This window comes from Patagioenas fasciata, chromosome 20, assembly GCF_037038585.1.
Source record: "Patagioenas fasciata isolate bPatFas1 chromosome 20, bPatFas1.hap1, whole genome shotgun sequence".
NCBI lineage: Eukaryota > Metazoa > Chordata > Aves > Columbiformes > Columbidae > Patagioenas > Patagioenas fasciata.
Genome location: NC_092539.1, coordinates 4,300,556 through 4,326,364, shown reverse-complemented (window position 1 = coordinate 4,326,364; position 25,809 = coordinate 4,300,556). Strand labels below are relative to the sequence as shown.

Below are 25,809 nucleotides of genomic sequence, written 5' to 3'. Positions count from 1 at the left end.
GACTGTTCTCCTTCCAACATGCTCAAAGAGAAGTACAGCTCACAAAACACCCTTAACTAGACTGGGTTTGATGTAGTCGCCTGTGTTCATGTTGCAGAATACTTGTCCAAAGCACAATCTATGCTCCTTCCAGTGTGTTTACTGGTGCAGCCTGTCATGACTCAGGGTAAACAAAGGCCGCTGAAATTTGGCCCAAAGAAATAATGTGCAATTCTTTACTTTTGGAGTTGGAGCGGAAGGAGCAAACAGCTCCCCTGAAGAATTCATCTGTAAGATGGGAATGGTCAGCACTTCTTGGCACTCTGCTGCTTTCTGAAATTCAGGTTCAGCTCCCAGAATTCATTTAATTCACGGTCAGGGTCAGGACATGAGGGCCAAATCACAGGTATTCCAGCCAGCACCATTACTTTGGAGCACAGTGTATTCATCTGTCCTCTAGTTTTGTTCATGTTACGTACAGGTATAATCACTCTCTCCCAGATTTTCCCACTTCTGCTGTGTCTCTCCTTTAGCTCTGGCCCAGCCTCTCCCCACCATGGCTTTGTCCCCAACTCTGTGACTCACCTTCTGCTTCCCGTGGGCTCCAGTGCCCTGAGGGATCGCAGGGCATCGGGGACGAGGCGCTGAAGGCGTATTGCACCAGGACTCTTCCTTCCGCACACAGATCACACGCTGATCCCACTTCTCTAGGAGGCCAGGAAAACAGGAAAACACACCAACTTAGTAACAGCTGAGTGAGCTGCTTATTCAACAATATGAAGAGCAATAAGACTTAAAATCGGTTCCCCTTAACCCTCTTTACTGACAGTAATAATAAGAGTGGGTTTTGACGTTGATTTTCTGTAGGTTTGGGCTAAGGGGCTGCCTAGACAGCATCTGTGGATCTGCCATGCAACACAGAACAGTAGCAACCTGTGAAATCATGTTCAGCTCTACTTCTTTTTCCCTGCACTACAACTGGATCAAACCCTGACAAAAGGAAATACATGTTGCTTAGTGGTTAGAGTAGAGAAACCAGCCTCAGGAGCTTTCAGATCTATTTCTGCTCCCACTATGGATTTATTGCTTGAACCTGTAGTATCTTCAAGATTGTGAAGGCCTTGGGCTTCCTGGTGATTAGAGGAGAGGGTGAAGTCCCAGTTTCTGAGAACATCAGACAGAGCTGCTTTGCAAAGCACGGCTTTGCTAAGTTTGCAAGGACCTGCTTTTGGAGATGTATCACAGCCCAGATCATTACAAGCCTGGAAAAGGGGTGGGTTATGTACACACAGAAAAGAACATGCCCCGAATCTTCTTCAGAGGGGAAGCTGGATTTGACACCTGGCGGCTTTGGCACCAGCGGATGGGTCTTTCTGATCTGCAACATCTTAGGGCTCCATGCCATCAGATGGCAGGACATGGCATTAAGAAAGGCACTTCACTGCCCAACACCAATGTTACTTCACCTCCACAATACATCTAATACCAGCTAACATCAATAAAATACTATCAGCAGAAGGGTTTGAACAGGAAAACTGAGTTAAACACTGATTCATAAATAGTTTTGCTAATACATTCACAAGATCAGGGTTTAGGCTAATGTAGACTCGAGTAACTCTAATGTTTTCCATAACATTAAGCTGATTTTATATCAGCTGAGGATGCGACTCACACAGTTCATCCCTACATTCCTTGGGATGACAAAACTTGGAACTGTGTATGACCTAGAATGTGTGGTTATTCATCCCAGTAAGTTGCTTATTATTCAGAATTCATTGCTCTGCTTTAAGGAACAATGACCAGTCAAAATGAAAGGAAAAAATTAATGATGTTAATGATTAAATGCTCTTAGGAAAGAAGTTTTAGGCATAACACATGGTAGTAACACAGTAAGTATGGACCGAGTCATCAGTTATTATAATGAGCTATGCAAATTTTAGCCATTGCTCCATTATTTCAGCACTGCTTTGCGACGGTTACTGTGACCCTCAGGCAGAAGTTCTTTTGCATCCTCAGCAAGGACACTGGGATGGTATATTTACTCTCCTAGCCCTCCCAGTCTGTGCCATCTCCTTTCCCTCTGGTGGTAGGAACGACCCACAGCTTCGCATCTCCTATTTGTTGACAGGGATCTATTGGAAACTCAACTTTCTGTTGGCTTAATTAGGTGGAAGCAGGGATTGTCAACGGGGGAACCTAGAATGAAATTTGTGGTAGAACTTGTACTATATTTCAACACAGCCCACAGCCATATTGATGATACCATATTGCAAGGGATGCACCTGCTGAAAAGATATGAAGAATAGAACGTGGCAAAGGAGTAGAATAGAGAAAAGGGAGGCAAAGGTGTCCTCCTCTTCCTTTCACAATCTGTAATGCTGGTAATGAACAAACTTGGGCACGTTGGGAACAACTTCTCTCTGTCTCGCTTCACCCACCCACACTATTGGTATCACACTGCCTCCCCTACTTAATTCCTCAGCTATTTAGTAGTGGTTTAAGTGTCTAACTCAGCTTACCTAAATAATACATGCAAAAAAATGCAAGAATCCAGAATAGAAGGTACTGAGAAATCAAAACGTAGAATTATTATTGTGCAGTTGTTTTTCAGAGGCACATCCAACAACAGTCAGGATAGAAGACGCTGCAATAATAATCTTTTAGTTTCTTTATAAAGAGACTACTGCATTAGCACTTGGTTCTGGATGAGGACAGGGCTTTGAAAGCCAAGTTTCCACAATTAGGACTGCTTTTTACTCAAATTAGCAGCTATACAATTTCATCACAAGCTGCCATGGTGGAAAAAAAACTTACGGACAAACATTTCCTTTTAGCAGTAAGGACTTGGAGGTAAGAGAAATCACAAGGAGCATCATGTGGGAAAGGCTATGAGCAAACTTTCTCTTTTTACTTTTCCAATTTGGGAGCCAAACTCAACCCTGATGTAACTCCAGTGGCTGAAGGGAGTTACACAGGGGACGACTCCTGGGTTAAAGTTTTTGGTTTGCAGACTCTCACACACAAATCTTACGAACAGCCATGAATGTCAAAACTAATTATGGAATCACATTTACAGGCTTATGAAAACCTGAGCCAGATCCTTACACCTTACGCAGTCACTGACATCAAGACAAAATGAGACCAAATTGGCTCAAAACGATTAATGAGGAATGATAACATATCTAACATCTTATACACCAGTACACATGACTTTCCAAAGTGCAGGGTAATGGAAAATCACGATTTCTGTTTTCTAATAAGTCAAGTACTGGGGAAATTCCAACTTATGAAGTTCAGAACGCAGGAGGAATTCATTCCTACAGCATGATATTCCACTGAAGTGGATTCAAAACCTAAAGATTGTTGGTGAAAACCAGACAATTTTCTTAGGGCCAGCACCGGCTCAGTGGGCAACCAAAAACCAGTAAAAATCTGTCATCCCTTTCAGTAAAGAGCACCTGTTTTCAGACTAAATTATACCTGCTTCCTTGAAATTCAGAATTGATGCTCTACCCTCAAAGACACCGGAAGTTTCCAGCAAGGTTTAAGCAAGTGATTATCAAGCCCAGCCATCTAGATCTGGGACACCATCCTGACCAAAATATTTGCTTGCTCAGAATGAGATAGCATCAGATTCATGGAAATTAATGCAGTCACCTCAATGAAAACTTGGAAGAGCAGATGCATTCAAAGTTTTCTGCCCAAGCAGAATTTGCTGCAGAGTCCTATTACAATAACTGTTTACATCCTGCATACGCATATCAAACAGGAGGCGCATGAATGGATGCTTAGCGACAGCAGATGAACGCATCTAATAGATGCAGCCAGGAAATGAATAGAGTTTTTTCTTTTTCTCACTTGTTTTCGCTTGTTTTGTTGTATCTATTATTATTTTATTATTACATGCGCATGTGACATTTTTCATGCTTTTTTAAAATGAGAGGATGGACTTGTGTAAGTATTCCAATCCCACGTGTAGTAGCTACAAGAAGAAATACTGGTTCTTGATACATGTGATTATTAGAGATGTTTAGAAGCTCAACCAGCTGCTGGAGCTTAGGGTCAAACACATGTTGGCAAATTTATGTGCAGGTAAATGACTCTCTAGAGCCATATAGCAACCATCAATTAAACACACTAAATAGGTAAGGAGGGTCTGCCAGGAAGAAGATTTTACTTCTGTGCAGAGCTCACGTAGCTACTCTTGCCAAGGTGGGAGGACACAGGACAACCAACCCCAAATGTACAAGAACTATGAGTTGGCATTACTCTCTGTCCCCAAACCCATGTAATTAATCACATAATTCCTAGAACTGAGGGTCTAAAAGACAAGCACCTGTGACAAGGTTGCATCGAAGCAGGAAGAAGGCACACGGCCTTCCATGCTTTATCTCCGTCCCGCCACAGACCTGCCAGGACATCACCCACAGATGCTGCCAGCCCAGCGTTGGATTTTTAAACACGAGGCTAAACTTTCCCTTCCTGACTTCCACTAAGCAGAGGTCACTGCCTATGCACAGCTCTAGAGAAGAAAAGGGACATAAAAGGAACTTGAGCTACACTGAGCGTACCCACAGTGGCATTGTAATTTGGATCAGGAGCGAGTTGGTGAAGTGAAACTCTTCACGTTCTCCATTTACAGCACTGTGAGCAGTGCTAGAACATGGAAGCCGGACCCAGTTCTGCCCGAAACCAGAGCAGAGGTGTGTTCCAGGACCACACCTAATGTGATCCAACTGCTGATGCCAGTGGGTCATGCTGAAGCTGGGTTGGAACAACCCCCCCAAAACCCCGACAGCGTTGACGTCAGGTCTTCATTAACAACTTGTTTTGCGCTAGAGATCTACTTATATTGGGCCACAATACTTGCTAATGTAGCCAGAGCCATTCACACTTTTAAGGCCCTTTTACACTGTCAAAACAGCATGGAAGGGGCCTCTGTGCATTAGAAACCAGGCCCAAGGCACTCAGCAGTTGAGTATCAGTCTTCTGTTTTTTACATGAATAGTCCCATTGAAGTGAATGAGTTTATTCATTCAAGTGAGGCAAGTAAAATTTGGGCCATGGTGTGCACTTTGTGTAAAAATATCTGCAAAGATTTACAGTATTCCCACACACAGATAAGATTATCCTTGGCCAATTTTACCTCCTACTTGTCTTGCACAGTGACCCAATTTTACAAATTGATACAGGCATGTATCTCTAACCGAGCAGCGCTGGACATATCAGTACTAGAAGTTCAGCATGTGAGCTTTTCCAGTATTAGCCACTATAATACTACTATCATTCTTGTTTTGATTAATTTATCAGAAATCTGGGCATGTTTTAGACCGGATCATTTATATATTTCTGTGGCATTCTTAAATAGCCACGGTAACATTTCTGGATCTGTTAGCGTTGGGAATCTCATTTTAACAAGGAATTGAACTCAAAGTATTTGGGCCTGTGTCTTTAAATCTCTTCAGTGATACTTGGCACACGGATTTGAAAACCCTAAGGACTTTTTTTTTTTTCCCTAGAAAATCACTATTTATTTAACATATGATAACTCTGTTATGAAATTTTATATTAAGCAGGCTATCCACTGTATGTTATTTAAGAAGCAACTAACTAGCGGTTATTATGAACATATTGATTGAGTTATAAGAAATATGTAATAAAGACATATTTGGTTACATAAAAATTAACTCCACATCAATGTGTTTTAAGAGGCAGATGGTATTTATTTAAAACACAATAAGTATCTTCAGAAATCTAAATTAAATTGGAGAAACTTAATTTACCTAAAAATGATTGTAGGCTCACAAACTCTGAATTCATTTTCAGAACTCCACATAAGTCCCTTTCACACATAGGGAATAAAAGGATTCAGTTGCAAAACTGCAATTAAACACTGCTCAGAGCACAAAACCTCTCTTTATCAACTCCTGATACAATTTGATTGCCCTCCCTGTATTCATCTGCAATAAAGTTGGAAAACCTCATCCGAGCAGAGAATAACAGCTTTCTGCCTACTCAAATAAAGTGCAAGTTGGCCACTGAAATGGGCAGGGTGTCCTCGCAGTGCTGGAAGGAGTTCCGGAGGCAGCGGCTCTCAAGGTGCTCTCACCGAGCACAACAGCAGTGCTGAGACAGCTCTTTGGGCGCTAATGTGCTTGTAAATTTGGCCTCCCGTGGTACGTACTGCTACAGCCCTGAAGGACACACGAAGTTTGTTCTCTACAAAATAACAAAGCAAAAAGCGGTGGAGAAATGCAAACAGGGAAGGGGAGTTAACGGTAATGCGAGAAGGTCAGTCATTCAGGGAATTGTCTGCTAGGGCTCCCTTTGCTCCTACAGCCCATCCAAGTGCTGTATAAGAGTATTTAGATTAACTACCCAGCTGCTCATGAACTGCTATGTGGTGCAACTCTTGTCCAGAACCCTACACTCATTTGATTTTTATTGGTACCATGTAGCTGCATGCCTGTGACACACATACTCTGACCTACGTGCTCCACTTGGGGTGCAGCAAGGTGACACCTGCACAATAAATCCTCAGGGGTTTGGGTTTTTGATTCAGCTCCCATCTCAAACCTGCAGCTCAGAGAAGAGGGAACACTTGTCCCCCAGCCCTGTCACGTCCCTGCCCTGTGAGATTCCACTGCTCAGGACCTCTGTGTTGTCATGGGAGGAGGAACAAGATTCCCCATGTTCTTGTAAAAGAAATGTGCAAGAGGAGGAGGGAGAATGTGCAGGCAGAGCCGAAGTCCACAGGTATTTGTGGGGAGCAATAACAGCAGGAATCACAGGGCCGGAATCGTTGATTGAAAATTCCTCCCATAACATATGGAAAAAGATTTGCCCTTTACATAGCAAATCAATGGCCCTCAACCGAGTGCTACAGGCTGAGAAAGGAAGAGCAGAAAACAGATCAATAACCTTCTCAATAGGAACCAATTTAAGAAAGAGCCTTAACCCAGCCTGAGCACAGCACATGATAAAGCTGCGTTCCTGGAGAGGGGTCCCTGGTTTTTTCCCTATTTCTCCCCTTCCTGTTCAATTCCATGCAAGAGTACAGAGCAGCGCGTGGTCACCTTTCAAAGAAGTGCCCATCGATGGGTGGAAACCACTCCAGGGTGACAGACGTGGAGGTCCGAGCCACTATCTGGGGGGCAATCGCAACAGGAGCTGGTTTCTTCGTGGACTGCCAGCTCTGATAGACGAGGTCCAAGTAGCAATGCATCCTGGCCACTTGGTTGGGCGTGAAGGAGTTGGTGCAATCATCATCTGGAATTGAAACAGAAGCCACATCAATGGCACAGGAGATAAGGTGGGAGCAAGAGGGAGAATTACGACGTGGTGAACGGCAGCTTCTTGCAAGAGCCGGGATGGGTTCTTACAGCACACTAAAGTTAATGGCCTGTGAACAAATGAGTGCAGTCATCACTTGTGGAGGCAGGGGAAAGGAAACAAAAGTTAAAAAGGAAAAAATAAATCCATAAATCTTCTCTCTCTCTGGTCTGGGATACATATGAAGCACCTAGAGATCATCCCAAGACAAGAGAGAGACACGTGGAGGTGAAGAAACAGAAAGCCGCAGTGCAGCACCTTCTGGTCAGAATTGGGGCTACCAGTGGATCTCTGGGCTTAGAAGAATTTCACGTCTAAAGGAATATCTCAGAGATGATAAAAGGGCAAGAGATGGCTACTGTTCAGAAAAAGCATTGCCTGAGATTCAGGCAAACAGTGTGCATTAGACTTCAACACATTTCTTAGCTTAAAAGAACACAGAATTTTAAAAATACGTAAGTTTTTTGAAGTCCTTAAATTTTCTAATGAATAAAATATTCTGAATCATCGATTTAAAAAAGAAATTATTACAAACACTGATCGAAAATGTAATTTTTTGGTTCAGTAAAACAACTTTATTTCTACTAAAAGTCTCCCTCATTACTATTATGATTCTAACTCCTTTCTGAATTTTCATAAACATTTTTGATATTTCGAATTTCTTTTTCATTCAAAATGAAAAAACAATTTTGCTGGATAATTTCCTGTAAACACCCATTTCTCATTTCATCTGTTTTCCCCAAACATGACTTGGTAACAAGAACATATCTAGTGCCCTCTGAACACCACACAACTTCACAACTACAATGCCCCGGAGAAGCAGAAGATTACTATTTCTCTATTGTGCAGATCACGGAAGGAATAAACACGTTGTGCAAATTCACCCAGAAAAGCTATGCTGAAGAACTCGATGCTAGCACTTTAACCGTTTTTCTGGTACTCTTCCCATCAGATGAAAAGCCCTTGAAAACACAGAGTGTTTCTTCACATGAGCCTGCAGAGTTCCCAGCCCAGTAAAGCTCAGTCCCAGCTGGGACCTCTGCGCAGTGCTGCAACACAAACAACAATGACAGTTCTGCACAGGTCAAGTACTACACATTTCGGGGAAGATGCAGGTCACCGGAGGCTGTTGGGAGAGTTGTTTGCGTGCGTGTAAGCTGGCAGTTCAATATCGTAACAGCGTTACTGGATGCTCTGATGTCTTCAAGTCCGTGCCCTGTGGAACTCAAGAGGAACGAAAATATATGAAGAAGTGTGAATTTGCTGGCCAATTGAAAACCTTACCACATCTTCCCTGAGTGCAAGGAAGCGCAGACAGCCTCGGGTGGGATCCTGCTCCAACTACAGCCCCACCACAGGGAGGAGACCTCAGTTCACAGGTTCTCCTGCATCTCCCCTCACTTCCCTGAGCAGTGAACCCCCTCTCATTGAACACACCCAGCGGACAGACAGACAGACACCACCAGCCTGGAAATATCTACAAATCCCTGTGGGTATGCAAAGAGTTGCTTTAATATGACATCTCTAGATTTCCTCAATAATTTTCAATGGTCTGTCCCCGAGCACGCTCTAAATGCCATAAATATTCTTCACGGAAGCACAGAAGGAGACAAAGGCCCTTAATTGCCATCATAAAGGAACAATAAAATACATATAGGACAAAGCAGTGAGACAATGGCACAGGAGAAAGATGACCTGCATTCCCGATCTGTTCAAACGCCAGCACAGGCTGTGTCCTGGGGGAAGAGAAGGGAGAGAGGCGAGGAAGGTATTTCACTTGATCCCTCGATTTCAAGAGAAGTTTAAGAACCTCTACTAAAGTAATAATTAGAGAAATTCAAGAGGCACTGCTGGAATGATTATTCCAACAGAATTCAGGGCAGAATTCCTGTTGATTTCATGAAGAGTCATCTAAAAGACTAAGTTGTATTTTATTTGGGAACACCACGGCTATTTGGACTTGTAAAAATAATTTACAAGTCCAATTTCTTACATTTCTCGATCTTATAGACATTGTAACTTGTTATTTCAGGGAATGAAAAGTTACTCTTTAAGTCAGTGCTTTGCTGCAGAGATGGGATAACTGGACAGATGGATGTCAGACAAACACAATATGATCAAGCTGTATACAAGCAGCAAAACAGAAAGGAAAGACAATGTTTAGAGCTGCATGACCTCAACCTAAATGTTTCAAAGGTATTTCTACTGCAATTTGATATCCTGATAGATTTTTGTTCCACTGGCAACAACAGAAAAACAAACAGATTCATGCATGAGCTCTAGAGATGCCTATCATATTGCTTCGCTTAACTTTTCGAGAAGAAAAAAGGTTTCTGCTCAGAACACCAGCACATCTGTAGTTCTCGAGAGCAGATAGGTATCTCTGTGGTTTGCCTCTCTGTCTCGGCTCTCGAGAGAACTGGCACGGCTAGTGGAAGAAGAGACCTCAGCGTTTGGAAACACTCGCTCCGCCCTTTGTCGCATCCACACAAAACGATTTGGCAGAGGGATGTTGTCATCTGAAGTGGCACCGACTTACTTGTGCGATGCTACAAATGCTGTATAAGCAGCAAGACTCTGCCCTGCCACACAGAAGCACATAACGCACCAAGGAGCTGACTCTGTGCGTAGATGCTTGTCCCTGAAAACACCCTCTACACAAACAAAAAAATAAAGAGAAAACTAAGCATTACTTTTGGCTAGTGCCACAAAGGGCATACAAGCATTTCTGTTATAAATAATTTCAGTCTGTACCCCAGATGACATTAAACACTTTGCTTCTCTACAGTTTTATTACAGAATAAGCACTCCAGTGACCTTTTGAGTGGGCAATCTGTGCTTTTGCCTGGAGTCCAAAGGTGCCCTTCAGTGGCTGTAAGCATATTGGTTACCTTTAAAATGTTGTTGATGCTGTCAGCTCAATGTCACCAACTTCCATCACGGCTAGACCCTGTGACCCAAAATAAGGGGAAATGAGGTATCCCCTGTTCTTTCCGGGAAATAACAGAGGATCCTTCAACTCCCTATGAACTTCCAGGGGTGCAGCAAGGATCCTCCACCCCCATTGTCTGGCAGACAAGGGTCACAGGAGCTCCTGGTCTCCTTGCGCTACACTCTGTGAGTAGAAGTGCCAGAAACCCACCGAGTTACAGCAACTAAATCAGGCTTGTGCTTCAGCAGCTCTTGCAGGGGTGGTTATACCAGACTGATACGGAGCCTTTGTAGTTGCACTCCCAGCACAGACCAGCACTGGTGATCTTAGACCAGAAGAGCAATCCTGATCCTGGTACTATCCCAGTATTCACACTCTAATGATGCAACTCAAATGCGAGTGATTCCAGCTGAAACACAGCGACTCCAAATACAATAAACATGGTATTTGAAAGGACACCTGGATGCATGAGGAGTGTCTCACTAGATGTCTACCTGTCACAGGTTTATCCTACAGCCTTGATGATATCGATATTCATCTGACATTTGATATTACCTCAGGAGAGGGTAAACAATCTCTCAATCTGAGTTTTTCAAAGACAACCTCTAGATCAGGCATCCAGATGCCAGGGAAGTAGGTTGTCAAATCTGTTGGAGATCCGTTGGAAGCGGTTTTCTTAAAGCTTATTTCATCGCTTCCCTACCCCAAACCTTCTGCCTGGTCATCACGTGAAACTATGTAAAGTTGGGGAAAAATGGGTGAAAAGAACAAGGAGAACTGGAAGGGATTCCAGAGGCCAACAAGTTTGATCCCTGGTCAAGTCTGGTCCCAGCCCAACAGACACCCCGGTCAGCATAAAGCTGTGCATGAAACGGACTGTAGAAAGCAAAGGTAATACAGTCATTCTTTTGTTCTTGCCCAACCACAGACACCACCAACAAAACAAGGAAACCCAAGTACCTGCGTAGCTCATGAAGTTACTGAACGGCGTGTTTAGGAAACTCTGAAAACCACACGTGTCGTTGCCAGGTCCAGGATCCCCACACAGCTTGTGCTTAGGAGCAGGGTTGGTGTCGCTGCAAAGGTCGCCGGTCTCAAAGGACGGCTCGGTTTCCATGCACGGATCACTGCAGGAGAGGATCTCTGAGATTCCCCGGAAGACGTGATAGAGCCCCAGGCTGTGCCCAATTTCATGGATCATTGTGTGCGTGTGGCCAGGGATTCCATAGAAGGAGGGATTCAGCACAATGCCACCTGCAAGAGGAAAAGAAAAGAGTTTTGTTTGCCTTGTTTTTCTCACAACAGTAAGAGAAAGGGAAAGGGAAACAATCCTAAGGGCAGACGCAATGGTAGTTCATCAGATCCTCTATAGCACGGATTGTTTTTTCCACAATTGGGCAAATCAACTGCCCAGAGAAACTGCACCAAAAGGTTCAATCTCACCCTTAATCTGGGGCTCTAAGGGTGAAGAATCGTGGTACAAAGTCCAACATCGTAAATTAAAAACACAGTGGCAATTGGTCTTCCCACTGCATATTGTCAGTTTGGTTTGCTTGTTAACTCAAATAAAAATCCTATACGCAATTACTTCATACTATGCAATTTCAAATCATTTAGCGTACCTACATAAAATTATTCTTCCCAGCTAAGTTTAAGCGATACACTGGATATCAAGAATCGAATAAAACATACCTGAAGCACTCTCTGTATGTTATTCTGCAGAGTAAAGATATAACAGAAGCCTATTAACTTCTAAACACCCTAAAAATTGCAGTAGAATGCACCCACCTTTGCAAACTAAGAGTTGAATAAAGAAAAGAGAATACATCCAAGGCTGGAACAGTTTCAGTGAGGTGTGCTCTGATCACAGATGGGTTTGAAGTGACTGTCAGAAACACACAGTTCATGCACTCACACGACCTGAACTGCACAGTCCACTAATGAATACACATAATCTAATGTGTCAAAAAATATTGCATCCTACAATGTGATAATTCTGAAAGAACCGTATGGTTGCTAAATGTGTGCAAAGAAAACCAACGGTGATTTTTTCTTGTTGTTGTATGAATTACGGGATGTGTAGATAAGCAAATAGTAAATTAGTGAGGCTTTACAGTATACTGAATTAATCATAAGAATTATATTTTTAGCTCTGCTAGATGTACCTTTAGATTTATGATTTACTTCATATTTTCTTTTTTTAGCTTGTTGACCTCAACTTTTCCAAGCCTTTTATTTAAAACTGTTTGACTATCTTGCCTGCCATGAGAACAGGAGACTGCTTTGTAAAAGTTATAGTGGGAAAATAAATCTTGAATACGGTACACTAGTAATTTAGTGACAACGAGGAGAGAAAAGGTTTTGGCAGAAGGAACTCTATCAGTGACTTTAGCACAGGGAAGATGAGATCACTGGGTTCTGTTGCACCATTGACTCTCCCTTCTCATCTGCCTGGAGACTTGGTTGCAATAATCATGGAATTAGAGGAAAATAAGACCAAGAAGATCTTTAGAAGTCATCTAAATTCCACTCTCGAACAACGCAGGACCAATTAGGTCAATGCCATCCCTCACACATATTGGCCTAATGTCTCTTTACAACCTCCGATGACATGACTGCCCCAGCAATCAATTTTAACACTCAGTATCCTTATGCCTGCAAAGATTTAACTCACATCTAATCTGAATTGATTTTTTTGGCAATTTAAGTTCATTACTTCAAGTCCTGCCTCACACAGATACGAAAAACAGAAGATTCTCCTCCCCTTTCATCAGCTTTTATAAGATTGTCATCATCCCCATTTCAGGCTCTTTTCGTTCGGTCTGAATCACTGCGTTCCATTCAACCTTTCCTAGTAGTTTAATCCTTTTTCTAGACCTCCCTGACTGTTCTCCTTTGTTTTTCTCAGTTGTCTCACGTTTTCCTTCAAGTACAGTGTCCACACATGATACAGGGTTCCAGCTGAAATTTTATCAATGCTGAAGAGAGAGGAAGGACCACTTTGGGTGTCTTGCAAGGACAGACGCACACAGTGGAAAGGAGTCACATGGGCACGTACAAATATATATATATAATATCAAAAAACTGAACTGAAAATTTAAATATAGACACAAAAGAGTGAATGAAATAAATCAAGTTGCAACATCATGTCTATTCTGCCACGTGCAGCATCTGCACATCCTTTTGGCAGCACTGAACTGGCCCTTACACTAATTCTCCACAATCTCAATTAATTGTACACAAATATGCAGCCACTGCAATATCCATGTTCCTTGTATCCCTCGCTCTTGGGATCTACCCATGTGGAGCCATTTACACCCAGAGAGTGCCCTGGTGTGTTGTTTTGTAGGGATCTCTTTCCCAAAAATAACTCCAGAGTTGGTTTTCCAATGGCAGGAGCATTGGTGAAATTCCTCAGCAGGACATGCCTTCAAACTAAAGGCTGGGTAAATGGCTTTGGCGTTGGAGAGCCCTGAGGCAGCTGGAGAGGGAGATTTTATTTTTGCCTTTGTTGAAAATTTATATTTTTCACAGCTGTCAAGAATCTAAATCAATTGCAGTTTTCCAGAAAAGATAAACTCCCTCACCCAGCCAATCTCTATCCCAGCCTTTAGATCTGCACCACAGGACATATTTCATATTTTTTATTAAGTACATATTGGATTTATAGAAGAGAGTAAAAAAGATTAAAGATGAATTCTTGCAGACCAGGCACAGGTCTGGGAGGGCTATTATGACAGGAAATTATGACCATTATTTATTTATTTTTACCTTTTTTTTTTCCACTGCAAGTCAACTTTAAACTGTTGGTTAATGTCTTTTTTTTCTCGTGAGTTTTTTTGTTGTTTTTTTTTTTTTTGGTTGATGAATTCTGTCAATACACTCCAGGAGCTGAATTTAAATTGTTTTGCTCCAGCATGATGTTGACAATTAGTTTAACGAAGTGACAGCGGAACTCATCAGGGCTTTGGGCAAGCCCCAGCCCTCTCGCAGAAGGTTCTTCTTGGCGCTTTGGAGCTTTCCTCTTGTTCTCTGCCCCCTCCCAGGGCAACACCAAGGGAAGCTGTGAAAATACTCATTTTAGGGAAGGATCAGCTATATTGCAGCCTTATTTCACTCCAGCAGCGGCATTAGGGCCAACATTTCTCAGCAGCGACCCATACTGCTGCACAATCAGAAGTAAACAGAGTTCCTGTGCTGGAGCAGAGGGCTGTGCTATTACAAAGTGACAGAAATCAGCGCAGTGTGGGTGCTGCTTGAGGCTGAGGTTAATACCTATCTTTGTTTTTGCCAGCAGATGTTGCCATGGGCGATGCTCCATGGAAGGCATCTACAGCATCTTCTGGTTTGGGTGCTCCATGGAGATGGGGCTGGAGGCAAGTGAGGGTGGAAGTGGCCTCACTTCCAGCTGAGCTTGGCAGGAGACTGGATGTGTGTCAGTGCTCATGCTGGGGAAGAAAAGTTTGCTCACGCTTCTTCCAGAGCAGCTGCAGAGCCGGATGTTGCAATAAAACGTTTACTAACTGAAGTAGGGCAGCCGGCTCCAACTGCCTGGTCTGACCATGCACCTCTCTCAGCTATGGAGAAAGGTGATGTTAAGGAGATGTTAGCTTCTGGGTTTTGGGGTAATATATTTCTGAACGTGGATAAACCTCCCTGACTGATAGCTGGGGCTGTAGTTCAGCACTTACAGTATGCTTTAGAATAAACACTGTGTTTGTGTGTATTTGTTCTTCTTGTCTAGGCTTTACATTTGCCGCATCCTTTTTGTTTTGCTCAGCATGGGGTTGGTTAACATAAAAACTGTCTGAAACAGCCTTTTGCAAAGACTGAACTTGGATGAAACTTCCCTTCCAGCCTAGGAAAGTCTGGACAGCCTGAAGAAATGTCTGGAAAACTTGTGAGACTCCCTGCTCTTGTAAGATGACCAGATCAGGTTTGCAGCCCAAGGGAGGTTTTTCTGCAGTTAAGAGAAGTACATACAGACTCAGTCGGTGGCTTCTGAACCTTTTGAGGTCCCTCTGACATTTTGCAAGGAGCACAGGTCCAGCGGCACTGCAGGTGTCAGGGCAATGAGTCATTTGGGAGGTTGCACAGCTTTGTCTGGATCCCTGGGTTCCAGCAGCCATACCCAGCAACCTAGTTATGAAACACGCAGGGCAATCTGCAGGGCAGTGAACTCTTTCCAGTTCCACTCAAATGAACATTAGAAATACAATCTCTCAGCAGTTTGCTCTTTTGAACACTGGTAGAGGAAAATAACAACGAATTTTAACTACTGTTTGTGAGGAAAATTAATTGAATGCTTACTAAGTAATGAACTAAGGATCAGAACGTAACAGGCTAAGGTTAAAAATTCACTTCTGTCCAGCATCCCCCACCTATCCCCCCCAGTCTTCTTCACAAAGTGCTCCCATGGAGTGAATGCCCTGTAAAGTAGCTTCACTTAAAAGGTGAAATACTTTCAGCTTGACATCATCTACAAATACCATAATATGCTTTGGGTTTATAACCTAATATTTTCCTGGTTGTGAGCCAGTATCTGGGAATCGTGAAATACTTTTTTTCCCCTGACTATATGTAAGAGGAATGATAAGAAATCAGAACAGAGCTTAACGCATATTTGTCTTTCCTTCTTACCGTCTCAAAAGAATGCTTCACAAAGAAGAAACATCTTTATCACTCACCTAGATGCATCAAGGCTTCCTTGTCCCAGGGCCAAGTTGCCACTCCAGCCAGCTCTTCCTCAGAGGAATTGGCAAAGAAGATGTTGAGGTGTGTGGATCCATCCAGTTTGAGTATGTTCTTTAGTTCATTGACATCTAAGTACGCTCTGCAGAAAAAGAAAAGCATTTTTTCTTTCTCAAGGTGACACAAAAAGTAACGAAGTATTGAAGAAGTGCTGCAATCCAGGCAAAGATCTTATAATATCCTGCGTATCAGTCACCTGAAATATTTTAATAACCCGCTCCCAAATTTCAATTACTTCACATTCGTACAGTGAATCTCATCTGAGCACTCCAGGCCATTGATTAACTAAGGCCACAAAATCCAAGGTAAATACATAAAGCTGTCCACATTCCTAAGATAAGTATAGGAATCTATTTATTGTAAATGTAATTAACCATGCATTATGGTCAGTAAATCTCTTTATATCAGCAGTTACCTTTCAGATTTCCTCTAAGCTGTTTATTACAGAATCACAGAACACTTTAGGCTGGAAAACACCTTGAAGATCATACAGTCCAACTGTCAGCCTCACACTACCCAGTCCACCACCAAATCATGTCCCTAAGAACCTCATCTCCTCATCTGTTCAACCCCTCCAGGGATGGTGACTCCAGCACTGCCCTGGGCAGCCTGTTCCAATGACCCACAGCCCTTTCCATGAAGAAATTGGTCCAAATATCCGATCTCAACCTCCCCTGGCGCAACTTGAGGCCGTTTCCTCTGCTCCTGGCGCTTGTTCCTGGGGAGCAGAGCCCGATCCCCCCTGGCTCCAAGCTCCTTTCAGGCAGTTCAGAGATCAGAAGGTCTCCCCTCAGTTCCTGTTCTCCAGCTGAACCCCCCACGTCCCTCAGCCACTCCCATCACACTTATGCTCCAGACCCTTCACCGGCAAGTTCCTCCTTTAGCACCAGGGACAGTCACTTGTGCCCAGTTTCATGTAGTCTAATCCTGACATAGGACGGTTGTTCAGGAATTGCATTTTCCAGCAAGCAAAGTTGTGCTAAGAGATCTCCATAGCAATGGTACTGTAAGACGATATAAATTCCTAAGGCTCCCTAGGTCCCCCCTCCAAGATGAGCAGCATTTCTTCTCAGTTTTTGGGATGTCTGGAGGTTACAGAGGAATCTGCCTGCAGGCAAGCAAAGCTAACCCCTTAAGCTTGCTGGCTTGTTAGCCCTTGTTTAAAGGAGTAGATTTTGTCAGTACAGGAGGAGGTACTTGCCGAAGCGTGTGCCACACTGCTATCAACGGCATCGTGATGCTCTAATTCAGAGTAAAGCTGGAGAATGTGAAACGTAAGAGTAAACCCACTCCTTCTCTGTCTCCAGTTCACACTGCCTTTTGATATGAAGTGTTCGTGCTAACACCAAATCTAAAACTGTCTTCACTGGACAGGTGGAAATAATGGAGAGATCACACAGTCAAGCACGGTTGACTAGCTTGTAAGGAATAGACACCATGATGGGCTCAAGCAGGTTGATTTCTGCTTCCTAAAGCCTCCTTTCCATATGTGCATGTGTGTGTATAGGGCTTATTTAGCTCACAAATCAAATGCAGTCACATTCAGTAAGTAGGGTTCCTTGCATACTTTGCAAGGCTTTCGTTCCCAGAAGGGTGAATTAAAAATAAGGGGGTTGGCTCAGCATCAAGATATTTCTGTCCTTCCCTGGGGGACTCCCCAATGGAAAACACATTCATATTTCCACAATAGCTTCCCCTGCCACTTGCTGAAGTCATTGCCTCCAAAATAGTTCATGGCTGGGTGTCCCCAGGCCCTCGCTGACTCACGGAGGAAGACGTGTTCTTTGGGGACACCACTGGAAGGGTATGTTTCCATTCCATACAGTGTTTTTCTTCCGATGGATGTGGATGACATCCTGAAGGACAGGTCAGCACTGTGACCCTCTACACATTTCTCATCTCCCCACTGTTCCCAACACATCTGTGGAAAATACACAGATCTTTCCCTTAGCTCCTCAAGCTTGTTCTGCACGCATCTACACATTGTTCTGAGGCTGTGCATAATCTTTTTGTACCTTTGAAAACATCTTCTCTAAATACATGGCCATGAGTAAGAGTTCGAAATTAAATATGAGCGCTAACGTGCATTTCCAAATAAAAGTGTAAGGCATTGGGGGAACACATGACGGAGGATACACGTATATGAAGGGAACGATGTCTATGTCTGCATGTGCGGCAACATCAGTAAAAGAGACAGTGAGCAAAAGCGTAAGACAACGTGGGAGTGATGTGATGCATTGTGCAAGAGAGAAAAGGACAGAAACAGAAGCCTTGCGTACCTCTGAGTAGAAAAATGTTTATGTGTTTTGTATCACAGCAGGAAGGAAAGGCTCAGTGTCTGTATGAGACAGCAGTTGTTGACTCTGGATGCAGATACCTCATGGCCTATGCAAATCCCTGTAGGAGTAACTATAATCAAACTCCCCTCCGGAGATTCCCATTTTTATCCTCACTCTTCTCTTAGCGTTTCAAACAACCTAAACTAATATTTCTTTATTCTCAGCTGTCTCTTTGCTTATTGTTTACACAATCCAATCCCCATTTATATCCTCAGTGCACGGCCACAATCATGCTCTCACTTGCATACAGCCTATGTTCTTCAACATCTAGGGCTGTTTTGTACATGGGTTATTACTGCAAACAACAGCCAGAGCAGACAGCATTTAACTAATTGACCAGTGATCTCAGTGCATCAACGAGACTGAACTCATCTCTTACGTAAATCCACCGGACTAAGTCAATTGGACTTGATTTTATAGTATTTCTCTAACCACTAAATCTCTGCTAGCCAACAAAAGTCTGAAAACGAACAGAATATATTCAAGTGGTGTAAGAACAGAATGCTATAAGGATTTTCAGCACGGGATTAGGTGTGAACAGATCGTGTTTGGGAGGGAGCAAATGCAAACCCCTTTGTAAAAGCAGTCAGTAACCCCCAGCACATAGACATGCTCAAGCATTTATCTGAGGCAAATCCCTTGTAAGCGTGCGAACATGTGCGTGCATGAACAGAGGTGTGAGTGTGTAAGCAAGGCTTGGGATTCTGCACACATGCAAGACAGCCCGGAGCATGCATGGAAAGGAACCAGCGTGTGTGTGTGTAAGAGATAAAAACATGAGCTGGAATTCCACTCTCTCCTTCCTCCCCATGTTTCTAATAACCTCCCATCCCTATCCATCATCACCACATTCCTACACTCAAGGAGGCATAAATTAACTACTTTTGCAGTTCATGTCCAACTACATAGCCGCAGGCAGCAGACCCAACAGTTACCAGGTTAAAATAGTTTTCAGTTATTGTGTTGGACTAGGCTGACTCCCCCCTGTTGCTGCGGCTGCTTTGTTATCAGCCCAGACTATCTGACCCAATGCAATCTGCGAGCATTGCTTACACTTCTCAAGGTTATGTGGGTCCCCTGATAGAGGACATAATGTCTGTCACATGGGCTCGTGCCAAAGAGAGCCAAAGAGCCTTTCCAGCACTGCCAAACTCACATTTCAAAGACGTGAGTGCAGTCTTGGAAAGGGATCAAAGCCTTTCCAACTGTCATTAGAATATTTCCTTTATGCATCTCTCTGCGAGTGCCAGCAACATATTTCATAAAATTCATTGGCTCGAGATGGTACCTCCAATATAAACCTGAATGGGGGAACTGTCAGGGCAAGTCTATGTGGAAAACAAAACAAAACCCAAAGCACAACAAAACACGTGTAATTCCTGTAATGGAAAAAACATACGATGCTGCGAGCATGCCTTGCTCAAGAAAGCCTAATGAGCCTATTAGTGCATCATAAAAGGTCTACTTTGCTGGAATCTGTTTTAGACATGGAAAGTCTATGGGCTGTTTAAGGCCATTTGGGACACCAAATCATATCAGGCAACGTGCACATTTCCACCCAGATCTTTTCATCGACCTATTCATCCAATGTGCAGCTCCGGTTTGCTTTTTTCCTCCTCTGCGGTGTAAATAGCCCTCTGAAACCATACCGTACAGCCACTCACCCTTATCCAGTAAGGCCCAGACCTCAATCAGTAACATGCATCCCGTACAGCGCTCCAGTTTCAGCCTAATGGAGTCTTTAGCTCATCCAGCAGCGTCTCTCGGCCGCCCTACCCGCCACGCAGCCTGTGCCATCCGTCACACGAGCCATTATCCACGTTCCCCTCTCATCTGTCAAGCCTGTTTCCCATCCATTTTTGTGGCTCCACCGTAGCAGGACCGGTCCCCGGTGGCATCTCCACCTGCTCATGGAGCCACTACGAGGAGCTGCCTTCTGCTCCAAAGCAAACTCAGCCACAGATCGCAGCTGCTTAGGTACAAACACTTCTGACAATGGTTTTTAAACTCTGTTGGTCTCAGGTCTAACTGTTAAATTTGGCCTTGGTGACTAGAATCGAGCAGTTATGTTGGAAACTCTTTCTTCCCCAATTTCTTCCATGTCACAGAGCAGCTTTCCCGTGTTGCCCTAATGCAGCTGGGTGCAGCCTCTTGAACTCGTTGTTTTTGCAAGGAACTCAGAGCCTTCCAGCCCTTATTGTTAAGAAATGTTTTCTACTGTTTGCTCCAAGTTATTTTCTATTTGACTTTGGGTTTTTTTGTTTCTTTTTTTTTTTTTTTCTTTTTTCCTCTTCAAAGACAAGTGTCGCTTTACAGCAAGAAAACAAACAGAATACTTAAGGGATTATTTGCGAGACCCCACCCAAACACAGCCTAGGAACTTTGCTATCTGCTCACTATGAAGTATGGCCTCCAACTGCCTGATGAGTTTTTGAGAGATAAAAGGCACTGTATTTCATCATTACATCAAAACAAAATGCTAACATCTTCTGAATTGGGAAGTCAGCTTCAAAAATTCTCTGGTTTATCTCTTGACATGATGTGTCCCAGCCTTTACCTAGTGGGTTCAGCTAGCACTGTCTACCTACAGATTTTCAATATCTGCAGTGAACAGTAAGGACAGTTTTGAGATAAATGATGTTCTTCCTGAAGATAATGGCAAGAACTGTGACTTCAACAACACTGAAACCTGACCTTGAAATGCGGTCATTTGGCAGACATACACAATTGTAATTTAGCTTTTCCCCCTGCGATTTCTCAATCTGGGGTTGTTAGACATGGAACTCTCCTTTGGAGACCCTGTGTTGATGCCAGTGTATAAGCTGCCTTTTGCCTTCCGTCGTAGAGTCACAGAAAACCAACACTGGAAAGGATGTTCAAAGGCCGTAGCTGGCCCTTCCACTCCAAAGCAGGCGCATCCCTACACGTCACACCAAGCTAATTCTTACATGGATCAACCTTAAGACCACACAAGACAACTACAACTGCCCCTGCAACCTGCAGCCCATGTTTCAATACCACGGAGTCTTTCGGAAGGTCTACCTGAACCTTTTTTGCTCTAACAGTTGTTCATGATGGTTTGTGCCATTGCCCACAGACAAGGAGATAAGATGACTCCCTTCTGCTTTACCAAACTTATTATTTACTTGAAAGCTTGTTATATTGGCCATAAACCATCTCATTTTTAGGTCAAAACCACCAGCCTCTCCCCACTGGTTATATTTTTTCTGACCTCTGGTCATTTCTGACACTCTCATCTCCCCTTTCCACATGTTTCTCAAAGGCAAGTCATCAAAAGACACAGTCCCCATGCTGAGAGCTTATCAGCGCCATGTAACCGCTGCATTCATTCTGTCTATCACCTCCAACCTGACATAAAGTACACAGGAGAGATTTCAGACCTACAAACATTTCTAACATTTTTTTCTACCTCTTTGTTTTTTCCCCCTAAAGTGCTACAGGTCTACCAAAAACCTGAACAAAAAAGACAACCTACACACCCTCTGTAGCAGGGGACTTGCAATAGAATTTTTGCCTGACGTGATGTTAAAGATCTTCCTTTGCTCGCAAATTTAATTTTGCTCCTCATTTCAGACAGATCGCCATAAATCATGTGAAGCAGGAAGCGTGCTTCATCTACATTTAGTTTAGTGTTAATTTAAGACACTGGTGTAAGTGTAGTAAAAGTCATGATAATTTATTGATAAAGGTATAAATCTTTCAGTAATTGGGACAGAGCCTGAAATAGAGCGGAGCCAGAATATTACAAGTGAAAGGCTTCAAGTCCCAATTTAGATCCAGATCACTGCCTCTGTTCACACTGAAATCCAAATGTGCGACTGTAATTCTGACCGCATCCAAACCAGGCAGCCACTAGGTCATGTCCACAAGCATAAATTGCAAGCACTGTCAGCACATGTAGGCTTGGCAGCTTTTAAAGAATTTTGGTTTATCCCGCTGCAGCAAATGTCCTTCTATAGCCCCCAAATCCAATCTCCCGTTACAAGAAAGGAAGGATGTTTTGTTCAAATATACACACAGCTTCTTGGGTAGGTTTGTCCTGAACTCTGTCTCACACTCTGTGCCACTGCCAATGCATTCAGGTTACCTGGTTAAAGCTGGACAGAGGTTTTTACATCGGTGGCAGGTTACACATTTAAGACCAACCCTGAGCAACTGGGTTTTACTTATCCTGACACAGAGACTGAGAGCAGCTCCTTGGCCTGAAGTAGGGAATTTTTACTATTGTCAAGTCATCATTTTCATTCTCTTTTCTTTGGGATGCTGGCTCTCCAGCAGGACAGTCCTAGACAAATACACATTTCTGCTGTCGCATTTTGCACTATAAACCTCTAGGACTTCAAGAGAAAAGCACCAACCTATACATAAAGAAAACTATTTGCCACCAAATTCTAAAAATCAGTATTATTTTCTACAGAACCCTAACGGCTCAGCCCTATCTGACTTTCTCACAGAAGACCTCAAACAACTGATACAGCTGCATTTCATACCTTGCCCAGAGATAACTGCTGGATGTTTTAAACATAGTTATCAACTTAATGGGCTGAACCACAGCAAGAAGTTGAAATAAACCTGATGGTGGGACTTCTACAAACCTACGTCTGGGTCAGCTTTGAGCTTATGCTTTGAGCCAACTTTTGTGCTGCACACAAGCATCAGTGCTGACCGGGATATATTTGCTCCAGTGTAAATCCCGAGTCAGTCAGAGCAAAATTTGAATCTCGAAGTGCAGCTTCAGGTTCAAATCCAAAATCTCAAAGGAAACCTCAGTTGAAATAACCAATTTTTGCCCAATTTCTGGCCAACACAACTTGCTTTTTTAAGGGATGAGGCGGGTTTCCTCAGATCTCTACATGGATTCTCTCAAAGGTTTGTAAATCCTTGCCAAATCCTTTGCAAACCTGGGCTGAGATTCAGAAATACAGTGAAAACAGATTACTTTTTCTTTTTTTCCAGCACTTTTGCTGCTGGTTCTGGCGAGGATCAGAAAGAGTGGGGAAAAAGAATGGGGAAAAAGATGATGTAAAAATCTTCAAATGTCAAACACGCTCTGTCTGAGCTCCAGGCAAAACTTGGGGGTGGCTGTTAATGTACACGAAATTATTTGTTCCCTCTCCCTGTTCGTCCTCTAAGGTTCTACTACCCACTTCTTATACCAGAGACCTCACCTTTATATAACCTTTCTGTAGGTTTATGAAGATTTGCAGTGCTACAAACCATAAATATGTGATCATGGAGTCTTATTCTTCTGCAAGGCCTGCGTACAAGAGGGGAGCAACATTTGAGTTCACCCGTGTAGCAAGAAGCGAAAACCCCCTTTTCCTCGCACAACCATAAAAAATAATTAAGCTAACTGGCTACACAGAACTAGGAAAAGATCTGCTGGCTAGCCAGCTTGCAGGAAGAAAGAAAGAAAACAAAGGGAAAGCCTTGGCAAAGAGAATGGTGATCTTACTGTACAATTAAGTTCTGAGACAGTGAGATTAAAGCATGGAACGTTTCAAGACGCATCTCTTTAAAACAGCAAAGCATTATGAGGCATATATGCACATGTCACAGACCTTTGAAATCAGCAACACTGGCAGGTTTATTTGTTTTGATTGTCTCCTTTTCTTTCTTTTACTACTTTGGGATTTTTTTCTAACTCCTTTTCAAGACTAGAGCCAAATGACCCATGAGAAATGTACTGTAATTTGTCTCTTATCCATCCCTCATCTCCATCTGATATTCCCTCTGCCCTGGTTACCCTGATGTTTTTCCAGACTCTACAGGCTGAACCATTGTAACAAGGAGAAAAGTCAAACAATAAAGAAAGAAGTGGCGTAAGGATATTTTCAGGAGCCCATTCTGTTAAAACAGATTTCCTTTGCCTCTTTATGAAAACCTCTTTTGGCTGCAGCAAACCTCATTCACATATCTTTGAGAATTTAAATCAGCATAGGAAGGTGTGTATATATATATATATATATATATATATAATTTTTTTTTCAGGCTATTTTAACCACCACTTACGCTGCTTGGCACTTCCACAGTGCTTCCCCTCTGGGCCTCAAAACGCTTCCTAAACACGACAACAGAAATTCTATGCTGGTCAAAGCCCTGACATGAGCTCCAACCCGGCCGAGGGCTTCACTGGTACTGAAGCGGGATAAGAACCCTTGCACTCGGTCTGCCCTCAACAAGTTTTACCATGACTGAAAAAGCCGTGAAATGGGCAAACAGAATAATTTTCCACATCCTCTGAATGGGAAAACTGAGGTACAGAAAAGTAATAATTTGTTCAATGTAACAAAATCAATTAGTTTGCCAGTGAGGACTGGAAATTCTTGAGCCTACGTTCTGTGATAATATGGATCATCTTTTAAATCAGCGCTGGCTTGTGTTGCTGATCCTTTAAATCTTGTGCTGGTGGCCATTAATCATCTTTTACAAGCCTTCAATCATATTTTGTAATCTTTTACCCATATTTCACAATCTCCAAACAAGTCCTAAAGGTCCTGTGCTCAGCAGACGGAAAGTCCAAGCTCCGCGCAAAAAGCCGGTCCTTCCCGAATCCTTCGGCTTTGCAATTTCTGAAGACAATGTAACGCATTTCCTTCACAAACAGATCTTGGGGAACCAGCATCCTGCTTTCTTTCAATGAGCAAGCAGCCAGCGTTCTAATAATCGGCATTTACGCACGGCTTCTCACCCCAAAGAGCTTCCAAGAACAACCAAAACCTGAGTCTTTAAGCGTCTGGTCCTTTAGCATCTTCCCTAATTAACACACAGTAAAAAAAAAAGCAGGATGAAAAAAGAACAAGGTCAAATTCTTTGCTTCTTTTATCTCACTTTTTGACACTAATCGTCCCTGCACATAAACGCTGTGCCACAAAGTGAGATATACATTGCTATTGGAATGGAGAGCGACTTGGAACCAGACCGACATCAGCAGAAAAATAAAATCGTATATAATCACAAAGAAACTAGCATGTTTATTACAGATACTTCAAGAGTTGATGGGCCAAAATAACCAGTCCAGATATGCGTCTTGCAAAACATAACTTTTGCTTTGGAGATGCCGCTTTCTTTTCTGGTTTTGTTTTTACAACTCGTGGACTTCCAAATCTCATTTCTTAACCTTCTGGGAGGATTGTGCATAAAGTTGGTCCTGTTGCAATGGCTTATGGTTGGAATAATCCAAGTTTTCCTCTTTTTTGAGAAAGAAATGAAAACCTGATTCAAATGAAACTGGTTGAAATTTCCTCTTATTGCATCTTTTGCAAGAAAGGGTGGAACACATCAAAGTGAGATCACAAAGGACAAAGTCTGGTGATGGAGACTTTAATTCAAGGAAACCAAGAAAAGCTTGTGCTCTGGTACTAAAACCCTCACTTTTTCAAAGTTCTTTTTGTTCAGTTGGTTTTGTTGCATTTGGTTTGTTTTCAGGGGGTATTGATGAACATCATAAGTCTT

At 42.9% G+C, this 25,809-nt stretch overlaps 1 protein-coding gene across 3 annotated transcripts in view; it reads right to left on the bottom strand.

Annotated features, from left to right (window-relative positions):
- PAPPA (pappalysin 1) overlaps positions 1–25,809 on the bottom strand; it is a 179,971-nt gene that overhangs the window by 112,867 nt on the left and 41,295 nt on the right. For all 3 annotated transcript variants that reach the window (XM_065853866.2, XM_065853864.2, XM_065853865.2), the window contains exons 3-6: positions 15,931–16,076; positions 11,204–11,497; positions 7,056–7,248; positions 565–686 (exon numbers count right to left, since the gene is read on the bottom strand). In XM_065853866.2, the coding sequence (XP_065709938.1) occupies positions 565–686; positions 7,056–7,248; positions 11,204–11,497; positions 15,931–16,076 (755 nt within the window). The remainder of the gene's footprint in view (positions 1–564; positions 687–7,055; positions 7,249–11,203; positions 11,498–15,930; positions 16,077–25,809) is intronic.